Below are 21,868 nucleotides of genomic sequence, written 5' to 3'. Positions count from 1 at the left end.
AGATTCCTCAACCATCATGTTCTTGTTCGCCGCTCCTGTTGGCACATGGCCAGATAAAACTAGAAGTCCACAGATGACTTGAGAGAATTTGCCTGAACGTCCCACTGCTGAAAAGCGGCCCTTCTTTGGGAGGTGGAGGAAACCACACAGGCCTTCCTCACATCGAGGGCTTCATTGCCTTCAACAACTTTCAGATGAGGTGATAAATCCGGGCTGTGCACCATCTTGAATGGTCGGTGCCGAGAGACAGCTGGCCAGAGGTGTGTGACGTTTATTTGGATCACGCTCTGGAGGTCAACGCATCAGAATCAGCCCCTTTCCACATGTGCCGGACACATGGCAGTATATTTAGATCAAATTCCCCCCTGCTGCTAAGTGACCACCTTTTGAAAACACCTCCTTGTGGTCAGTGTCTCACGTTCTTTTCTTCTTCTTCTCCTCCTCTCCAGTCTCTGGGTTTCCCATCATGCCTGGGTACAATAGCAGCTTTCTTTCTGACACTGACTTTCCAGTTTAATTTGTCAGGATCGGTCACATCCTGGTGCTGTTGGCCCCAGCTGTGACAGGAGGGCAGGATGAAGCGGGAACGCCGAGTGTCAAATCTAGCATTCTCCTGTGGCTCCTGTGTGATAGAACACACACACGCACACACTTGCACAAACACTCACATGCAAAGCCAAGCTATTCCTGTGAATATGTCATAACGAGCCCATTTGTGTATCATGAAACTTGAAATATGATATTAGACTGGGGAAATAGCGAGGTCAGTGAGTTTAAATGATGATGGCATCACATGTGACTTGTCGACAAGTTTTTTAAACTCTTCACAACTTTTGACTATGTATTAAAAAATAATGAAAAATTTGTCAGAATATATATCATAACATAATTATATATTATATATTTTAAATCATTATATAATACAGTATATATACAGTGTGTTGCGAAAGAATTCATACCCTTTTCTTCTCCAAAATTTGTTGTTGCAGCTTTATATTAAACTGCTTTAAATTACTTTTTTCCCAGATCATAATACACTCATACACCATCATGACAAAGCACAAAACAGATTTGTGACAACTTTGCAAATTTATTGACAATACAACACTGAAATAGGTACATTGCGTAAGTATTTATACCCTTAACCCAGTACTTAGTTGAAGCAACTTTACAGTCTCAAGTCTTTTTGGGTATGATGCGACAAGCATTGCAAATCAGCATTTGGCAGTTATCTGCCATCCTTCTTCTCACCTCTTCTCTTCTCAAGCTCTATCAGGCTGGATGGGTGCTGGCAGACATTTTCAGGTTTCTCCAGAAATGTTTCATTGGGTTCAATCCAAAGGCTATGGCTGAGCCACTCAAGGGCATTCAGAGAGTTGTCTATAAGCCACTCTTGCTGTGTATTTAGGGTCATTGTCCTGTTGAACCTTCTGCCCAGTCTGAGGTTCTGAATGCTCTGGACTGGGTTTTCATTTAGGCTATCTCTATATTTTGCTGTGCTGAACTTTCCTTCTACACTGACGAGTCCCTCAGTCCCTGCAACTGAAAAACATCCCCACAGCATGAGGCTGCTACCAGCACACTTTACTTTCAGGATGCAACTCTGCAGGTGATAAGCAGTGCCTGGTTTCCTCCAAAAATGATGCTTAGAACTGAGGTTCATCAGACCAGAGAATCTTGTTCTTCACAATCCTCTTTAGAGGTTTTGTTGCATATTCCATGTGTGTTTTCATGTGCCTTCACTGAGGAGAGGATTGAATCTTGCCACACTGAAGCCCAGATCAATGGAGTGTTGCAGGGACGTTTGTCCTTCTGTAGGTTTCTCCCATCTGCATATATGATGCTATGCATTTTCAGCTGTTATACCTTTATTGAGAGGTGTGTGGCCTTCTAAATCAGACTCATTCAAATTAATTAGCCACAGTTTAACTCCACTCCAAGTGTAGTAACATCTACAAGTAATATGAATGCTCCCGAGCTAAATTACAAGAGTCCCAGAAAAGGTTATGAATACTTATGCAAAGGAATTGTTTCAGTTTTTTTATTTCTGAAAGACATCCAAAGCTGTTACAAACCTGTTTTGTGCTTTGTCATTAAGGAGTATGGAGTGTAGATTGATTTTTGAAAAAAAAAAAGTGATTTAAAGCAGTTTAACATAAGGCTGCAGCACAACAAAACCTGAAAAAAATTAAGGGGTATGAATACTTTCACAAGGCACTGTATATATATTAAAAAAGAGCATAGATATCATATACAAAAATAATAAAATAACTAAAAAAAAAAAAGCTCCAGCCCATCCATAAAACATTTCTACGCATTATAGGATTTTAAAAAGGAAGAGAAACACATTACAGGGAAGAAAATAATTAAATAACAGCTCAAGGGGGGCAGCAAACTGAAATGAGGGAGAAGCAAATTAGGGTTAAACTTCTGTCTTTCTTCAATGCAGCTACAGTACTACAGGGAGGAGAAAGTAATGTCATAAACCAAAGACATTATTTCAGAAATTATCAAAGAAAGAGGGAAGGTGATAAAGATTGTAAGAAAGAAATTTCAGCATCATCAGGTTCCTGGGTGTACCTAAAATTGTCAAAAGCAATCGGTAGTAAGAAATGTGTGAACCGAAAAATGGACTGAATGTAATTTCCTCAAATTATTGTATTTTTTGTTTTTAAAATTATAATAAAATCTTTGCCACGGATATGATGAATCTATGCTTATATATATATATATATAAAACAAATGAGCCCTCTACGACCTCATTGTGTCTGTCTGACAACATCTTGGCCTTGGTTCATGAATTCAAGGACAAATGGCTAAATGGCTGATTTATTTCTGGGGATTGAGTCTGTGTGAGTTATCTTCTCTCTCTTAGGAGAGCTATCGGTAGCAAATGGACTGTAAACTTAAACTTTATTCTGCATTTCTGTTCGGCACCCTGGAAATGATCATTCTTCTATTAAAGACACATTACAGTCAACATGAAACCAAAGTTGAACGATTTGCTTTCTTAATACGTTCTTGGTCTTAATGTGAGCAATTCATCAGCGCACAGTATTACAGTTAGCAAAAGGCATCCAATAGAATAACTTGCTTTGGCAGTATGGCTTTCTTTTTCTGTTAAAGGGTCACGAATTCTACCATTATACAGGTAAAAATAATTATTTTACAGTGACTTCGAAGTAGTGGTGCATTAAAAAAAATTAATGACAAAAAATGTAGCATTTATTAGTGCATTTTGGTATTTAACACCCATTTTTCATGACCCATTAATGCTCAACTGATAAAATCAAACCCTACATTTTTCTAATTGAAGCATGGCTCAATTAGAAAAGCGTAAGTATGAAAGTAAAATGGGGTTGGCATTTCATGTTGACTTTAAAATAGGGAAAGCATGGAGAATAGAAACACTCTTAATGGTGAACAAATTTACAGACACTAAGTTTATGGAGCGCAGATGACAGAGAGTAAATGCGGGCAGATGATAAATGCCAATGTTTAATTTTTTAGAACACATACTATTAATAGAGCGTAAAAAATGATGTCAGGCATCTTCCGCTGCGGTTCACCACAGCCCACAGCATCCTATGATGTGGAATGGTCTGAACCAACCCTCATGTCATTCTTCTTCCATAAAATTATCCTGCCATTATTTTCAGTATTCAGCCCACAAATGTTCCTTCAGTTCAACTAATCACTGTCTAAAACGGGCCTAATGTTGCAGTCATACAGTGAAACGCTCAACTGGAAAAGCGAAGATTGGTTTACTATCCAGTGTAGAGGTAATCCAGTGTCATATTTGTTTTGGCGTCTTTGGAAATGGGAGTGGATGGAAGCGGTCAGTTGTTAGTCGTGTTGTTTTGTCAAAGAGAAGAGGAGACGGCATCGAAGACAGTTTAAGGAGAGTGCAAAAGGAACCTTGTCATTTTTGAAGGGACATTTCTCTAATTTGTAGTAGGGTCAGAGACAGAAATATTGAACGAGTGTCCTCGGGGGAGGGGCAAAGGAAAGCAAAGCAACTCAAACAAACTAAAGGACAGAAAGAAACGAGGGGGTAGAAGCACAAGCGCCATGGCAACACATAGAAAGAGGAAGAAAAGAGTTACCCATAAGTAGACGACGTTTCACCCGCTTGTCCACATCAGCTACTGACGTGGAATTGAATTCAGAGCTCTCAATTGCAGCCTCATCTTTCTCTAAAACACAAGTGACAGGGGACAAACAGGGAGGAGTAGGTTAATGAGAAGCCCAATGTCCATCGCCCGCACAGACAGCCCCGCTACAGGCCGACCCGCCTCTGGCGACACGCCCCCGCTGACGTGGACGTAGACGCCGGGACGCGGGCTGCCTGACCATCTTGGCGTTTGAGCCCAGACAAAGCCAAGAGGCGTAAAGCCATGAAGGAGTGCAAATAACCCTGTTAGAGTGTTAATCACATGAACAAATAAAAGAATATCAAGATCTCCCGAAATGAGGGAAAAAACGAACATGGGAATGTGGGAGGAGCTTATCAAAAGTGGGACAGGGATTGGACGGGAGGGACTGAGATTGGCAGTAAGATGCTGTTTCCATTGTAGTTCGTCTTCCATATCAAAAGGCCACTTGTTTACCTCAGCAACAGAGAGGACGAGCAGTAAAGGAGGGAGAGAGAGAGAAATAGAGAGGTACAGAAACAGGGGAAGGATGGATACAAGTCAAACCGCATGATCATGAGATGATGACAAATCAGGACACAGAAAGGACACACTCAGTGACAGAGGGAAAGCTGAAAGGAGGATGACATGAGAAGGATGGATGCCTCATGGTGGGATCCATGAGAGAAAGGTGTGGCATGCTGAGAGGTGGATGAATGAAAGAGTCTGGGGCAGCGCTGGTTGCCTGTTTGTCTATGGAACACATATTACAACTGGCTTTGACAGTAAAGTCAATGCAGAAAACCATTTTCCGAGTGTAGGGAATGGCCAGGTGTGTGTCGTGAGGACGGTAATGGATTCTGAGCATGCAGATACAAGCACAGGATTGGTGTTAGAGTGTTAGGGGGCGGGGTTCTGGGCTGCAGGGAGCCAATCCTGAATGGATGGAGGCAAGAAAGGGCCAATCAGGATGTGGACATCTGCCTTAAAGGGACAGTTCACCCCAAAATGACAGATCTTTCATTATTTCTCTGTTCCAAACCAAGTCTGACTTTCTATTTTTTGCAGAACCCAATATTAGATACTAAATAAAATATTCACACTGCTCTTTTCTGTTAAACGAAAGGGGACAGAGGCTGTCAAAATGCACCATAAATACAGCCCGTCTGATGAAATTTGTAGGCTTCTGAAAACATAAGTTTTTGTATTTGCTGAAAATCATCTTATTTTTCTTAACATAGCTTCAAATATGGTTGCCAAATTTGAATGTATGAGTTCAGAGTTTTTGATACCATATGATAACTTCGTGTAAAGAACAGACCAAATGTTAAATCTTTATTTGTTGAAAGTTATGTTATTTGCATTTGCATAAATTAAAAAATGACACATCGAAGTTGAGACTAGCTTTTTTGTTGTTTTTGAAGCTTGACAGCATTTGTCCCCATTTACTTTCATTGTACGCAAGAAAAGCAGCATGAACATTCTTCCTTTTTTCACATCTTCTATTGCATTGCACAGAAGAAATTAAATCATAAAGGTCTGGAACAACATGAGGAAGAGTAAATGTCTTTAGGTGAACACTCCCTTTAATATCAGGCACTGAAAGTCTGTTTGTCCTCCCGTCTTCAGTCAGACTGGAGGACACTAAAATAACGTTGAGTGTGCATGTTTATGGAAATCTCTCTGTACTATTTGTGTTTATGATTTGTGTGTATAAAGACTTGGCTCTGACTGGCCCCATTTAAAGGACTCCACCAATCAGAGGTTGGAGTGAGTGCGATGTCACAGAAAAAATAAATAAGCAAAAGACAAACTTATCAATAGTCCGCTACCTCTAATGTGACTACAGTAACCATAAAAAGCACAGAGGGGTTACAATGTTTTTTTACCAATAAAGAAGGAAAAAAACTACAGAATAGAAAGAAATTTCACATGGACAAAACCATGCAGGTGAAAGACAGCTCGTGCGTTAGTGTGAGAGGACAGGAAGTGAGCCGATAAGAAGAAAGCGAGAGAGCAGGGAGAAGGAAAACATGCTGGCAATGCTCTAAATGAAAAAAAAAAGAGTTGAAAGTGGAGTGGAGGCCAGTTTTGCATTGTTAAGTGACTTTTTATTCAAGGTTGCAGATGGGGTTGGTTCATGCTTGTGTTGTGAAGGGGTCAAGGACGAGGAGATGCCATTGGCTGGCTGATTTCAGAGGGTCAGGCAGGGGGGCGGGACTGGTGTACAGATCGGCTGGTCAGAGGGGATGCTGGTTTCTGATTGTTGGGGGCGCTACAGTTGATCAGGCTGCAATTGAGAGGTGCGTTTTAACCGTTTTACCCTTTCTTTCTTGCATTCGTTAGTAGATTGGCTTATAAACCTCTTTATTCCAGTCAGAATCACCCTTTAAATTGCAGACAAGACAGGCAATCAGTAACTTTCACCAGAGAGGCAGGAGGAAGAGCAGGGAGCCCATGAGACACGGCACACACGGGAGCGAAAGGGGGATCCTAAAGGAGGGCTAAACATAGGGAAAGACCAGATCCACACAGCACAGCTAAACACACAGACCACAGCAAGGGTCCAGAGAGACAGAGAGAGAGCTAGAGGAGGAGGAGGAGGAAGAAAAGAGGAGAAGGGAGACAGGGATGGGGTGGGAGAAGTCTCTACACTCCTCTTCTGGTCCCTGCGGCAGTTCGGTGTCACTCCGTGAAGGCTGGAAAGGAAAAGTTAATTGAGTTTGATGGGAGAGAGCTTGCTCCGGGCTATAAGCTGCCAGAGAGAGAAGAACCAATCCAGTGTATGGCAATCAGCAGGTACAACAAAACACAATTTTGTGCTTCTGATCCTGTGCCCAATTGAAGTGTGTGTGTGTGTGTGTGTGTACAACCATAAAAAACTGCTGTTTAACAGATTTGCTTAAAAGCTAACTATAAAGCCATAGTTCACTCAAAAATCAATATTCAGCCATTTTCTCACCACCCATACTTTCTTCAGGAAACTAAAGAAGATATTTTGAAAAATCTAATTTCCCCCACACACTAATGCTTAAAGATACTAAGATGAACCTTTAAGGTGTCCAAAACAGCAGTGGACCCTATTTACGTTTTTTCTTTTAAATATTACATATTATAATTTCACAGAAGAAAGAAAATCATACAGGTTTGCAATAACATTTTCACTTGGGGGTAAACTATCCAGCATTTTAGTCCCAGCTCATGTGCACACATACTGTCTGGAAGGTTTTATGCTTACGCACACCTTGAGCAATGATAACGACTGATCTAAATGTTAAACTTGGGGCGTATGTAGTCTCATAACAGAAAGAATCTTTCATCAGCTAATGATGTGGTAGCTGGCCTTCAGTTTCAGTAAGTTCATTGAGGAGACAGCAAAGACATGTGAGCTCCAAATGACATAAAAGATGCTCTTTGGAACTCATGCACACACGCTGGCACAACAACTCATAAAAGCCAGTCTAACATCGCAGAGGACATGAGGTTCACCCTAAGAAAACAAGCATGAGAATTAACTTACCTGCAGCGGGTCATTTGTCTTTCTGAATTCCAAAAGAGAGAGAACTGAAAACGAAAGAGAAGCCCTTTTCCTCTTCATTTCTGAAGTATTGCCCCTGGATGCAGCCGCACCCGCATGGCGTATAAAGTTTTCCCTTTCTGCAAATGTGGCAGAACTCCATGGGCCGGCTGGTTGGCTTTTCCACCATTATCAGGATGATGAATGTGTTTTGCACATAGAGAGCTCAGCGATGAAATTTCCATCATCAAGCTCATCTTCCCAAACCGAGTCAAGTACACACATCTCTCTCTCACCCAAACCATCCTTCCATACTTTCGCTAGAGCAAAGGTACTTCAGAAGTCTTTCTGCTCTAATAGTTGCGTGGAGCTGTGTGCTTGAGACAATGAGAGCATGAAAGCCAGGCAAGAAGATGAATGACCAAATTAGCGGTGTCGCTTCCTGAGTGTCAAAACGAATAGGCTTTTCCATCATTGAATTAGCCGTTAACCACTAAAGCAAGCATTTGGGATTTGCAGAAGAAACAGTAAACATGAGGTCAATCTCTAAGTTTTCTCTTACTAACGACAAACCTGTCAAGTCATATTTAAATCTATGCACATTTAATTACAGAGCATTTTTAATGGAATTTGAAGTGTTTTTTGGTAGCTTTATTAGACAAAATAGTTACACTTCTCTTAAACATCTTATACAGGTGCTGGTCATATAATTAGAATATCATCAAAAAGTTGATCTATTTCACTAATTTCATTCAAAAAGCGAAACTTGTATATTATATTCATTCCTTACACACAGACTCACATATTTCAAATGCTTATTTGTTTTAATTTTGATGATTATAAATGAAACTAAGGAAAATCCCAAATTCAGTATGGCAGAAAATTAGAATATTACTTAAGACTTTTAGAAATCTTGGCCAACTAAAAAGTATGAACATGAAAAGTATGAGCATGTACAGAACTCAATAATTAGTTGGGGCTCCTTTTGCATGGATTACTGTAGCAATGCGGCGTGGCAAGGAGTCGATCATTCTGTGGCACTGCTCAGATGTTATGAGAGCCCATAGTGGCCTTCAGCTCTTCTACATTGTTGGGTCTGGCATATAGCATCTTCCTCTTCACAATACACCATTGATTTTCTGAGTTTGCTGGCCAATTAAGAAGAGGGATACCATGGTCCTTAAACCAGGTACTGGTAGCTTTGGCACTGTATGCAGGTGCCAAGTTCTGTTGTAAAATGAAATCTGCATCTCCATAAAGTTCAGTAGCATGAAGCATGAAGTGCTCTAAAACTTCCTGGTATACAGCTGCATTGACCTTGGACCTCAGAGAACACAGTGGACCAGCACCAGCAGATGACATGGTACTCCAAACCATCACTGACTTTTAGGCCCCACCATAGCACAGAAACTGCACTTGTTAAAATTACAAATGACCTGCTCCTTGCGTCAGACCAAGGCTGCATCTCATTTCTAGTCTTACTTGATCTTAGTGCTGCGTTCGACACCATAGATCATGACATACTCATAGATCGATTACAAAACTATACAGGTATTCAAGGGCAGGCTCTAAGATGGTTTAGATCCTACCTGTCCGATCGCTACCATTTTGTTTACTTAAATGGGGAGTCATCTCATTTATCATCAGTAAAATATGGAGTGCCACAAGGATCCGTCCTAGGTCCCCTTCTATTTTCAATATATATGTTGCCCCTTGGTAATATTATTAGAAAATACGGAATTAGCTTCCACTGTTATGCTGATGATACTCAGCTATATATCTCAACGAGACCAGATGAAACTTCCCAATTATCTAAGCTAACAGAGTGTGTTAAAAATGTAAAAGATTGGATGACACACAATTTTCTCCAATTAAATTAGGATAAGACAGAGATATTAATTATTGGACCAAAAAACACTACACAGAATCTTGTAGATTACAATCTGCAACTAGACGGATGTACTGTTACTTCCTCTACAGTCAGAAATCTGGGTGTTATATAAGACAGCAATTTGTCTTTTGAAAATCATATTTCCAATGTTACAAAAACTGCATTCTTCCATCTTAGAAACATTGCCAAGCTACGAAACATGTTATCTGTTTCTGATGCAGAAAAGCTAGTTCATGCATTCATGACCTCTAGACTGGACTATTGTAATGCACTTCTAGGTGGTTGTCCTGCTTCTTCAATAAACAAGCTACAGGTCGTCCAAAATGCAGCAGCTAGAGTCCTTATGAGGTCAAGAAAATATGATCATATTACCCCAATTTTACAGTCTCTGCACTGGCTACCTATTAAGTTCCGTATCAGTTACAAATTATCATTACTTACCTATAAGGCCCTAAATGGTTTAGCTCCAGCGTACCTAACTAGCCTTCTACCACGCTACAACCCATCACGCACCCTAAGGTCACAAAACGCTGGACTTTTGGTCGTTCCTAGGATAGCAAAGTCCACTAAAGGAGGTAGAGCTTTCTCACATTTGGCTCCCAAACTCTGGAATAGCCTTCCTGATAATGTTCGGGGTTCAGACACACTCTCTCTGTTTAAATCTAGATTAAAAACACATCTCTTTCGCCAAGCATTCGAATAATGTTTCTTTTTAATTGTGAGTGTAGTTGCATCTGTTCAAAGTTGCATTTTTATTCATTAGCTTGGGTTAAACTAATTTTACTTTGTTGGATCAGCAGCTATGCTAATGATGTCTGTATTTTGTTTCTATGTTTCGCCACGGGATTTACATCCCGTGGTAACTAGGATTTAAACAAGCTCCAGTCTGGATCCAGAACACCTGAGAAGAGATGATGCTGACCCTCAGAGGACCCCAGATGATGCTAACCTTGAATCAACAAACAGAACTAACAATTATTGCTAAATGTGTGACTGAATCATATAATAACTTAATAATATTGATAGTTCATCGTCTAGCTGACTACGTCTTGTATTATTATTATTATTTTTTCTAAAATCCTGTCAAATGTGCACAAACTACTAGCTACTACTAAATATTGTAGAAACATAATTTTCTGTAAAGTTGCTTTGTAACGATTTATTTTGTAAAAAGCGCTATACAAATAAACTTGAATTGACTGTGGAAACTTTACACTGGACCTCAAGAAATGTGGATTGTGTGCCTATCCTCTCTTCCTCCAAACTCTGGGACCCTGATATCCAAAGGAATTTACTTTCATCAGAGAACATAGCTTTGGACCACTCAGCAGCAGTTCCAGTCCTTTTTGAAGCGAGACGCTTCTGACGATGTCTGTTGTTCAAGAGTGGCTTGACACAAGGAATGCGTCAGCTGTAACCCATGTTCTGCATATGTCTGTGCGTAGTAGTTCTTGAAGCACTGACTCCAGCTGCAGTCCACACTTTGTGAAACTCCCCCACATTTTTGAATGGGTTTTATTTCACAATCCTCTCCAGGGTGCGGTTATCCCTATTGCTTGTACACTTGTTTCTACAACATCTTTTCCTTCCCTTCGGCTCTCTATTAATGTGCTTGGACACAGAGCTCTGTGAACAGCCAGCCTCTTTTGCAATGGCCTTTTGTGTCTTGCCCTCCTTGTGCAAGGTGTCAGTCTTCCCCATGATTGTGTAGCCTACAGAACTAGACTGAGAGACCATTTAAAGGCTTTGCAGGTGTTTTGAGTTAATCGGGTGATTAGAGTCTGGCACCAGGTGTCTTCAATATTGAACCTTTTCACAATATTCTAATTTTCTGAGATACTGAATCTTGGATTTTCCTTGGTTGTCAGTAATAATCATCAAAATGAAAAGAAATACACATGTGAAATATATCAGTCTGTGTGTAATGAATGAAAATAATATAAGTTTCACTTTTTGAATGGAATTAGTGAAATAAATCAACTTTTGATGTTATTCTAATTATATGACCAGTACCTGTAAAAGCGAATGAAAACTGGCTGTGAAACTACAAAGAAGGTATATACGCCATGTGCACTGATATTAAAATTGTGTCTGTTACTGATGATTTTACTACATATGTTACAAAAATACAAATATTTATATATAACCCTGGTAAAGTTGCTTTAAATGGTACAAGTAAATTTAGTCATTATAACATTATAATCTACTGTGCAAAAATGAATAGTCCTTCTGAATTAAATATTATATATAATAGTGTTATGAAACTATACATAAATGATTAATGTTTAACTTTAAACCTTAGGCAAACTAAATGTAGAAATATGCTATAATGAACATGCACAAATATAAAAAGCAATCCCATTTATCATGCATCCCTACAAAAAAAACACTATAAAATGATGTGCACATTAAACAAAGTGCATTAAAACCACACTTGATTTATTTGTGAACAAAAATGAGATCTGAGACTTTGATGATTTGTACATTTTATGGTGCTTTTCTATTAATTTTGTAGCTAAACAACCTCCAGTATGAAACGAGATGTTTGAATCTCCTTTCATATTCTGCGGGAGACAAAAAGTCATACAGGTCTGGCATATTATGAGGGTGAGTAAATAATGGCAGATTTTTCATCTTTGGGTGAACTATGCCTTTGCTTCATGACTGGAGGATGCTACAATGCATATGTTTATACAGTCTTGAACCACAAGGAAGCAGTTCATTCCTGGATGCCACATGGGCTGGGATGTGGGGTGGTCGTCTTTGAGACGTGACGCCAATCTTTGGGGTTAGCCGTACCCAATGCACTCTCTCACCACAGCGTACTGGGACCCTCAGTGCGGAAACTGTGATATGGACCATTCGGCCGGCCTACAAAATCTCCTTCAACAAACATTCTGTCCAATCTGTCAGAAACAGCCTTGCACTTATAACCCTGGTAAAGCTCACTCGCCTCACTCTCTCCCCTGTGCTCATTGTGTAAATATGACGGGGCCAAGGTTTCCATGAAGAACTTTGCTAGAAGAGCTAAACGGCAGTGTGTGTGTGTGTGTGTGTGTGTATGAGAGTGAGCCACTTACCAATGCAGGTCTTGCTGTCCGAATGCAGGGCATATTTCTGATGACATCCACACACGGGCCCCATGTCGGTGTCATCGCATGTGTGTTGGCAACCACCATTTCCATAGTTACATGTCACTGGTAACACACAAGAACTGTGAGGAGGGCTAAAAAGAAAAGTGTACCGCCATGGACAGCCTTTTAATCAAGGTACATATCTAGTCATGGACAGATGGAGAAAAATGCTAAATAAAAATTTATATAATCTGGAATATTTAGGATAGAAAAATAAACTTATGTCCAGAATCTTTTGTTGTTGTCAAAGTGCTTTGGCTGGACAAAGAGACTGACCAGATATTTCACATCTAAAACATTGTGCAACACTTGGATGAACAAGAATTTTAAGGACTTCGGTCCACGGTTTTCCCACTAGCATTAAAAAAAAAAGAATGACGAATTATAGATGAAAGCTCTCCAGATGTTCAGGCCAGAGCCACAGCACTATAACTAATACGTCCTTGACAGATCAGTGGCTGAGGTGGTTTGTTTAAGGAGAGATCAGTATTAGAGGATAGACTAAAATCAATCCGTAAACCTGTTGTTTAGCTTTGATGCCACCAGCCATTTTCCTTTGAGATGTATATTGAGAAGCCAACTTGTGGCCAGAAGAAAAAACGAAGGGGGGTTTTCATACCACTTGAAAAGAATCTAAACAAGTGTCATTAACTTGGATGAGATCAATGCATCCATGAAGACGTTATAATTTGTAGCTACATCTATTATAATTATGTGGCCATTTTAAATCAAGTATTTTTTTCCCCATTTATTAAAGATTTTATACCTGAAACAAATAAAATAAATAATACAATGAAATTATAATATATATATATTCTAGCCAGGGATTGCATAATTTAAGTATATTTTTTGAATTCTGAGAGAGGCAGCAAATTGATATTTGTAAGATCAGTAATTTCGGGAAGTTGATACATACATTTGCAGTCATGCTGATTTTCGGCTAGCTCAAATCCTGGGCGGCACTCACACGCCACGCCACCTTTGGGAGTCTCTCTGCAGATATGGGCACAGCCATGGTCTTTATTCATACAGTTCATCCCATCTGCCGAAAGAAAGAAAGACAGAGAGAGAAACCTGAGTTACAGTCGTGTAATCTTCCCATTACAAACACTCCTCTGACAGGCTCCTGGAGATGAGCGTGTGATTTTCATGAGTGGTGTAAATTACTTTAATGTTCCTGCCACGGGACCTTTTTCCACGCACAGAACAACACTGACACCGGCTGACCCGTGGAAGCACACACAAAGACTCTCTACACGGACAACATGCTCAGCAAACATCTACACTCCTTTTTTCCTCTTTCATTTTTCCCTATTTTATTCTGAGATTGCAAAATCTCTCCTCCTGTTTCACCCACAGGAATAATTCACCCATGAATTAATATTCGGTCATCATTCACTCACCCTCATATCATTTCAAACCCGTGTGACTTCATTTCTTCCAGAGAAGACAAAAAGAGAAATTATGAAGAACATACTGGTTGATTTTTTTCCAAGCAATTATTGGCTTTCACACTGTATTTATTATTAAATAATGTTTTTTTTAATAATAAAAAAATAAAATAGAGCCATGATGCTTCAAAAGGTAAACACTTATATTGTTAAAAAGGAATCAAAGAATCAAATTAAAAAGTATCACATTTCAAAAAATAGATTCATCAAAGAAAAAAGAATCACGTTTCAAAAAATATTAAGCAGCACACCAGTCTCAACACTGATAATTAATCAGCTTATAATAATGATTTCTGAAGGATCATGTGACACTGAAGACTGGAGTAACAGCTGATGAAAATTCAGCACTGCGTCCCAGAAATAAATTGCATAAGAAAATGAGCATATTGACAAACATTAAATGTCTTATTGATCCTAAACTTTTGAACGGCAATGTGTATTTTTAGATATATACAAATTGACCATTTGCAATTCAAAAAAGGCCATACATTTCAATTCGCTTTTTATTTCCCTCTGATCTTGTACATAGAGTTTACTGCCATTCTCTAACATAGCACCTCACCCTTCTGAGTGGATCCTCCTAATTTCCTAAACAAAATGATAACATGAAAGCCCTGAATAAAAGACACAGACAAGGGGTGACAGAGAGGAACTGTTGGGCTTCTCTAATGGGCATCCTCCTCATATTCAGGTCAAACAATGAGAAAAGAATGTGTGTGTACACAAAAGCAAGTCTCCGTGGAAACATGGCAGGTTCTTGCATCTCTGCCCCCTCTGTAGCCTCTTCAGAAGTGCTAAGTGCTCTCAGGACAGAGCCTAAAGTGGGCCGCTTTTCTCTCGGCATTCTGGAGGATACCTTGATGTGCCCAATTACCGTGGACTTTGGAGAGGTCGTCAAACCTTTAAACGACAAAGAGATCTGCCACATTTCTCACCCAAGAGTAAGAGAGTGGGAATGTGTGCTACTATGAAGCATTTTTACTAGCAACCTTTACTCTAGGCCTGCGACTGGCAGACTAATACTACTTTGAGACTTCATTAGGCTGCATAAGTTTTGGCGGTGTTTTAACTGGAAGTGTTGGAGATCAAATAAGACCGTCGGCCCGGCTAAAGTTTTAAACATGTCACACGGCTGTCAGAAGAACACAGACAGGAAAGAAAACGAAATATTGACCCCTTTCACCTTAGACTGTCATTCCTCCATCTGTGTATATCCACAGCAGCACTCAAGAAAATGTGAGAAAAAAAAAGTCAATTACAGGAAATTTTAAATGAGCGCTTGAGAGAAAAAGACAGCCGCCTCATGCACATATGTGTTTAATATCAGTATGCACTCTGTGTGTCCGTGTGCTCTGTTACCCATGAACCCACCACTTTAAATAAGTGCTCTAAAAGCCCCAAATGCAATGTCAAAAGAGAAGCCACCTTTTAAAGTCTAATGTATAATAATTTATACACCAATTACAGTACAGCTTAACCCAGTGTTTCTTCTGGCCCGAAGACACGCTCTCAGATGTCCATAGATGGACAGAATGGAATGGAATCTGTCTTTGTAGCTCTGAACATCAACGTAATGTTGATAAATTTGAAGTAAAACACCTCTGAAGGCGGCCCCACATCCGACAACTCTTTATAAGGGTGGAAAACTTTTGTTTTAGCAGGTGAGGCGAACACAGAAATATTTAGGAGGAGTCCATGTGATTTGGCCGGCTTGTAAAATTGTAAGATGCATTCAAGATGTCAGTGTAAAATAAATATTCTATAATCTTTAGAAATAAAAGAAATTCTGAACTTTCTGAGAAGGAAACAAATATGAAAACCTGCTCAACTTTGTGCTGTTTCTGGCAGTGTGTAGCACCTGCTACTCTGCAGGTTCTTACGAGACATCTAAAAAGTTTATTTTTCTTTAATAATTTTTTATCATACAAATCATTTTGCACATTTTGAAGTAAACTGGAGCGGAAGACCAATCTTACTCATTTCATATGCACAAATGCAATTTTATCTTAAAGACACAGTAGCATGCTTAATTCTAAAGACCATAGAAATGGTTAAAAGGGTCATTAAAAACTAAATTATGACTGTTTTGAACTCACACACACACACATACAGAAATGATGAAATCTATGAAAAATACAATATGATCCCTTGGCTAACAGGAAGTGATGCAACCATTTCCACAGTAACCCTGGTTAATATCAAGTTTGAAGGGTTAAATCTTTTCTGTCTTTAAGCATCAAATTTACTTCAAAAATCAGTTACCTATACGCAAGCGCGTACACACACAAACATCCACAGGCCCCTCTTTTTCCCATCTCTTGCAAATGCCATTTTAATTGAAATCTGTCAGACTTTCAATCTCTCTCCAAATGCACAATGCTATAGGTACTAAGCCATGAATTTCAATGAGGCTCTTTTTTCACCAGCAACCATTGATGTCCTTCAACTGAAAACAGCCCTTTCCAGAAACCCTCCCCAATCTCTTCTTCAAACACAAGCTTTCTTAACAGCTCGTCACAAGTTCTCTCTCTCTCTCTCTCTCTCTCTCTCTCACACACACACACACACACAAGCTTATTAATTACGTTTAACATTAAAGTGGACCTTTTTCTGGAACGTTCCCCAGCTAACCCAGTGACCCTTAATGATGTCACAGTGACTGGAGAAAGAGACAGTATTCCGGTGTCTATGTGCGATTCTATTCTCTCTCTACTTATGTCTTTTCCTGAACCTGAAAGTTTACAAAGACCTGGTGACTTCAGTGGGATCATAAGCTAACACACACTTTTAGCCTCAGTCCTGACATGTTGCAGCTGTTTTCTTCAGCGAGGAAAGAGACAGATATAGCAAAAGAGAGAGAAAGAGAATCTAAAGAAAAAAGCACCACCACCTCTCCTGCGCACCTCTTCCAAAAAGCGATGGACTGGAGTTAAAAACACAACCAGTGATCTGTATCTGTAATTGCAACCCACAGCAGATAATTCCCCACTATATTAACTACCACATATATTTAATATCAACTGTGAATTTTATTAAATTCTTGATATAATAATTTTAGAGCACTTTAAAATACAAATTTATAATTTACCCACATTTCAGACACATTTTCTTGCATACTATACTATCGGAACTATTTAGACTTATTAAAACAAATAAACAGTTATACAATAATTGAATTAATAAATATTACAACTAAAAATATAATACTATATGAACAGCGTTATTTTAGTATCAAAATAAATTTATAATAACATATTGAATACATTTTATTTTTATATTCCATTTGAATATTAATTTTAGCTTGTTTACTGTTTTAGTTTTTAGTAGTTTAGTACTATGTCAATACTTTTTTAGAACACAAAAAAAAAAAAAAAAATCAGACAGAATTCTCCTTTTTGGGTGAGAAGTCCCTTTATATGATCCAGCCAGAGAATATTTTCTTCTTTTAAATCTAAGTATATTTGCTTTGTATATTTAAACAGGTTTCGACAGCTGGCCCTCAAGTCAAGGGAAAAGTTCCGATGCTCCTTATAGACAGTCCATCCCTCCGACCAACATGACCCCACCTGCGACAGTCAAAGTACATCGCTCTGGAAAAAAAAAAACTATTAGGGAAAAGACAGAGAGAAAACTATAAAAACAGAGCAAAAGCGGAAACGCAGAAGCTTATGAAGGTTACTTCACCTCAAAAGCTAATATTTAATCACGGTATTTATAACCAGCGGAAGACGGTGGGCAAGACCTTCAGTGCCCACTCGCTGTCAGCACCTCAGAGTATATGTGCTGTGTTTGTAAGCCAGTGTGTGTGTTTGGTACAGTTCAATCAAAGTTCTTCCACCCTAAAACTGGCCCAAGTTTCGACCGTGAGAGGACTGAAATAGTTTTCTTAGCACACCACTTAAAACACTTCACTTAAAGAGTCCTAAATCATTCCCCATTTAATGTAAAAAAAAAAAAAAAACAGCATCACTACGACTACAAGCACAGCTATGCTCGTGCCCTTTGACCTCTGCCGTGACCCTGCAGGATTCCACCATCAGAGCAGGATGTTTGCTCGCGACTCGGGACAAGAGCGAGTGGCAGTGTTTGAGTGAAAGGTTTAAAACACACACACACACACACACTTAATGGCTTTCCTCCCAAGACCATTCGAGTTTAATGCTGGTATTTTAATGAAAACAGCATAAAATCTATTATTACCAAAAAAAAATTCTCGGTGTGTGTTTGTGTGTGTGTGTGTGTTAACAGTGGCTTCATTTTGCCCACTTCCTCTCCTCACACCCTCCAACTAAACACATTGCCTTCTACTGTTTATCCTTATATTTCATCCCACCTTTTCTGATATTATCCTCCTCAGGACTGAGAAAAGAAAGTTGGAAAATGAAAGGAAAAGAGGGCGAAAAGAGAAATGTGACATGTTCGATCCAGTTGTCCAATTTTTCTAAATGTTTTTAAAGTCATTCAATTATGTAATCAAAAATACAGTAAAACAGCATCATTGTGAAAAATAATTAAAGTTTTTTTTTATATATATATATATAATTTTAATTTGTTCCTTGAAGTCAACTTCAGTTTTTTGAACACACACACACACACACACACACACACATAAATATTAGATATTAAGGCCATTGTTATGATTGGCTAACGTCATAGCATAGGAAACCATATCAACGCCCCCCCCCCCCCCCAGCTTTTGCATGTGAGTGTTTTGACAACATGATCAAAGTAAAACGGTAATTTCCAGACAAAGCATTATTAAATCATTTACTTACGGTTTACCATTTACGCACTTACAATTTCATCTATCAAAAAAAAAATGTTTCTTTGTGAACTCTCCATGACACTGTGCCACGTTAACAAAACGCTCCGAACAATCCTCTGACACGATCCAGGATGGCATTAAAAATAAACTCTACAATTTGAAATATTATCCTATTAAAAATAAAGGGAAATTTGGTTTCTCATGTCATGACCCCTTTAATATATTTATGGTAACCATGATACAGTTTTATTTTCAGGCTTTTTTGATGATGAGAAGCTTTAAAGGAATATCTATTTTGTGACATTATATATATGTTTTTGTTTTAATTTAATGCATTCTTGCTGAATAATAATATATATATATATATACATATTTTAGTGACCCCAAACATCTAATATATATTCTATCTGCAAGGGTTTTAACTCAGAAATTTCCAGCACCTTCCAATGCCAGTCTTATTGAGACGGTTCCCAGTTTTATGTAGGACAAGTGTAGGATACGTCTGCTTTAGGAAGGATCTTACAATAAACAAATGTTCATGTGCAGATGTGATAATGTGTCTCTATCAGGTTATGGAAGGTGTGAAAAGGACTGCAGTGTGTGTGTGTGTGTGTGTATGTGTGTGTGAGTGTGTGTACATGTGTTTGGGTCGTATTCCTCTCATATGCTCATAAATCATCAGCCTGCATTTCTCCGCCAGCGTCTGAGCAGTAGGGGTGGCGCTGGGGTGAGCCAACGCATTAATGATTTTTCTCAGACAGAGAAAAAAGAGAGAGACACGTAGATAGGCCTGAAGCTTGTCATGTCATAGTACACAGCCAGGAACATCACTTTAGAGCATGCATTGTATGTATAGTGCTTTTTTGTCAATTTGGGGGCTTTGTCACTATATACAGGTCAGTTAAAAATGTTATCTTCTTGTTTCAAATGAAAAATAACAGAATACAAGTTTGGAATGACACAGGGGTGAGTAATAATGGCAGGATTTTCCTTTTTTGGTGAAATATTCCTTTAAATATTTAGGAAAGGTTCTGATTCATTCACACCACACTGCCAAACCAATTGGTTACCTCTACCATTCCGAGTCCGATGAAGCCGACGGGCGTTTGGCAGCGCACAAAAAAAAAGTAAAGTCCTAATTTATAACCCACCAAGAGTGCCAGGATTTCTGCGGTTGAGAAGAATTTACAAGGTTATTATTTTCACAACATGTGGGGACATCTTGTGCCATATTTAAAATCCCATTAGGAGCCAGGGATTCGTTTTTCAAACTGGACCGCTCGGATAAACAGCAGCATGATCAGGTCTTAAGGAAATTCATTTAAAGTTTGACCAGGTCCGAAATGGCATGCAACAAAGTAATAAATAAAATTATATATATTATATTATATAGGTAATATGTCTCCTTATAGATGCATAAATATTAATCTTCAACCTGCTCCCCATTACAGAGAGAAAAAAAATGCAAGCAAATGAGGGGAACTGAAACGGCAATAAAAAAGAATCTACAATCTGTTTCTATCCAAAGCGGGAATAGAGATGACAGAAAGTGAAGGGTTTACATTCACTAGGTTGGAGCATAAACTCAGTTTATAACTGTGTAAACTAGAGGGATCCAACAAAACAATAGTCACCCTTTCCCAGGAATGTTTGAGACACAACTATAAAAATCACAGACAACTCACAGCTATCAGGCTTTATCGTTTCCTTCTGTGTGTGTACTTGTGTACATGTGTCTTACTATTTCAACTCGCTACGATACACAGATGGAAAGACAGACTGATGAATGGATTGATTGAGGAATGGATGGATATACACAGACTGAGAGATGGATAGACAGAGAGAGAGAGAGAGAGAGAGATAAATAGATTGTTAGATAAGATCTGTCTTAATCTTAATCTATCTATATGTCTGTCTTTTCATCCCTCAAACTGTCTTTGCACTTTTGTCCGTCTATCCATCTGTCTATTCAGACAGCTTATTGCATATGATTTTTCCTTTATGCATATTCATAAATAGCCCACAACAACTGCTGTAAACCACATTCTTTCATAAACTACATGAGGTGTTGCAGAAGTGGACATACAGTAAAACGGTGACCGACACAGGTCAACAGAACTGACAGAAGCCTTAGTCAAAAGAACATGGCCTCTTATAGAGCTCGAGTTTTCCACAGCAGACAGACGGCGCCAATGTCACACACACACACACACACTCATATGACACTGCGCTAGACTCAGGCCAGTAGGACACACTGGTGAATGAAGAATTGTAAACACACAACACCACACATGTCTCTCTCACACTCTCTCACACACATATACATAAGTCTTAGACACGAGCCAATGGGCCATACTGGTGACAGACGAACTGTAAACAAGAAACATACACACATTCAACACACAGATTCCCAAACACACACTATTGATGAGTGAGGGTGATGAAAGAAGGTGAGAGGTTCATTTAGGGTGAGATTAAACTTGTGAAAGCTTGCCTGTTTGTAATCAGTGTGTCTGACCAAGGCAGATGAGGAAGACTGTACGCGGGCTTAAAGGTGCAGTTTGCCATTTCTGCACTACTAACAGCACCAAACCAAATTGTTTCTATCCATCATCATAAACTCTATTTTAAATTATTATTCATTCATTTTTGTTATGCAGTTTAAATAATCATTTTATGTCATTTTATATTGTTTTTAAATAATCTAAAATAATAAACAAATGATACATTTATTATTATTATTATTATTAACAGTAATAATTATTGACATCTGTAAATTATTTAAAGATTTGTATGTCAAATAGCTTATATTTAAATAGTACCAAATCAAAATAACAGACCACAAAACCAGGCTTAAGTGTACATTTTTCAAAATTGAGACTTTAAAAAAATTATTTAAAAAAGCATGAATTTCAAGGATAATCATTGGCTCTTTTTTATTTGATTTAATTATATTATATTAAGGTTCTTGTTGACT

At 38.7% G+C, this 21,868-nt stretch overlaps 1 protein-coding gene across 4 annotated transcripts in view; it reads right to left on the bottom strand.

Annotated features, from left to right (window-relative positions):
- The window catches only part of LOC127956646 (signal peptide, CUB and EGF-like domain-containing protein 1), a 64,151-nt gene that overhangs the window by 22,650 nt on the left and 19,633 nt on the right, over positions 1 to 21,868 (bottom strand). For 2 of the 4 annotated variants that reach the window (XM_052554728.1, XM_052554729.1), the window contains exons 5-7: positions 13,592 to 13,717; positions 12,622 to 12,738; positions 4,107 to 4,196 (exon numbers count right to left, since the gene is read on the bottom strand). In XM_052554728.1, coding sequence (XP_052410688.1) covers positions 4,107 to 4,196; positions 12,622 to 12,738; positions 13,592 to 13,717 — 333 coding nt within the window. The remainder of the gene's footprint in view (positions 1 to 4,106; positions 4,197 to 12,621; positions 12,739 to 13,591; positions 13,718 to 21,868) is intronic. The other 2 variants (XM_052554726.1, XM_052554727.1) reach the window with 1 other exon arrangement.

The sequence above is a fragment of the Carassius gibelio genome, chromosome B4, assembly GCF_023724105.1.
Source record: "Carassius gibelio isolate Cgi1373 ecotype wild population from Czech Republic chromosome B4, carGib1.2-hapl.c, whole genome shotgun sequence".
Classification (NCBI taxonomy): domain Eukaryota; kingdom Metazoa; phylum Chordata; class Actinopteri; order Cypriniformes; family Cyprinidae; genus Carassius; species Carassius gibelio.
Note: the sequence above shows the minus strand (reverse complement) of the source record. Positions and strands in the feature narration are given on the sequence as shown.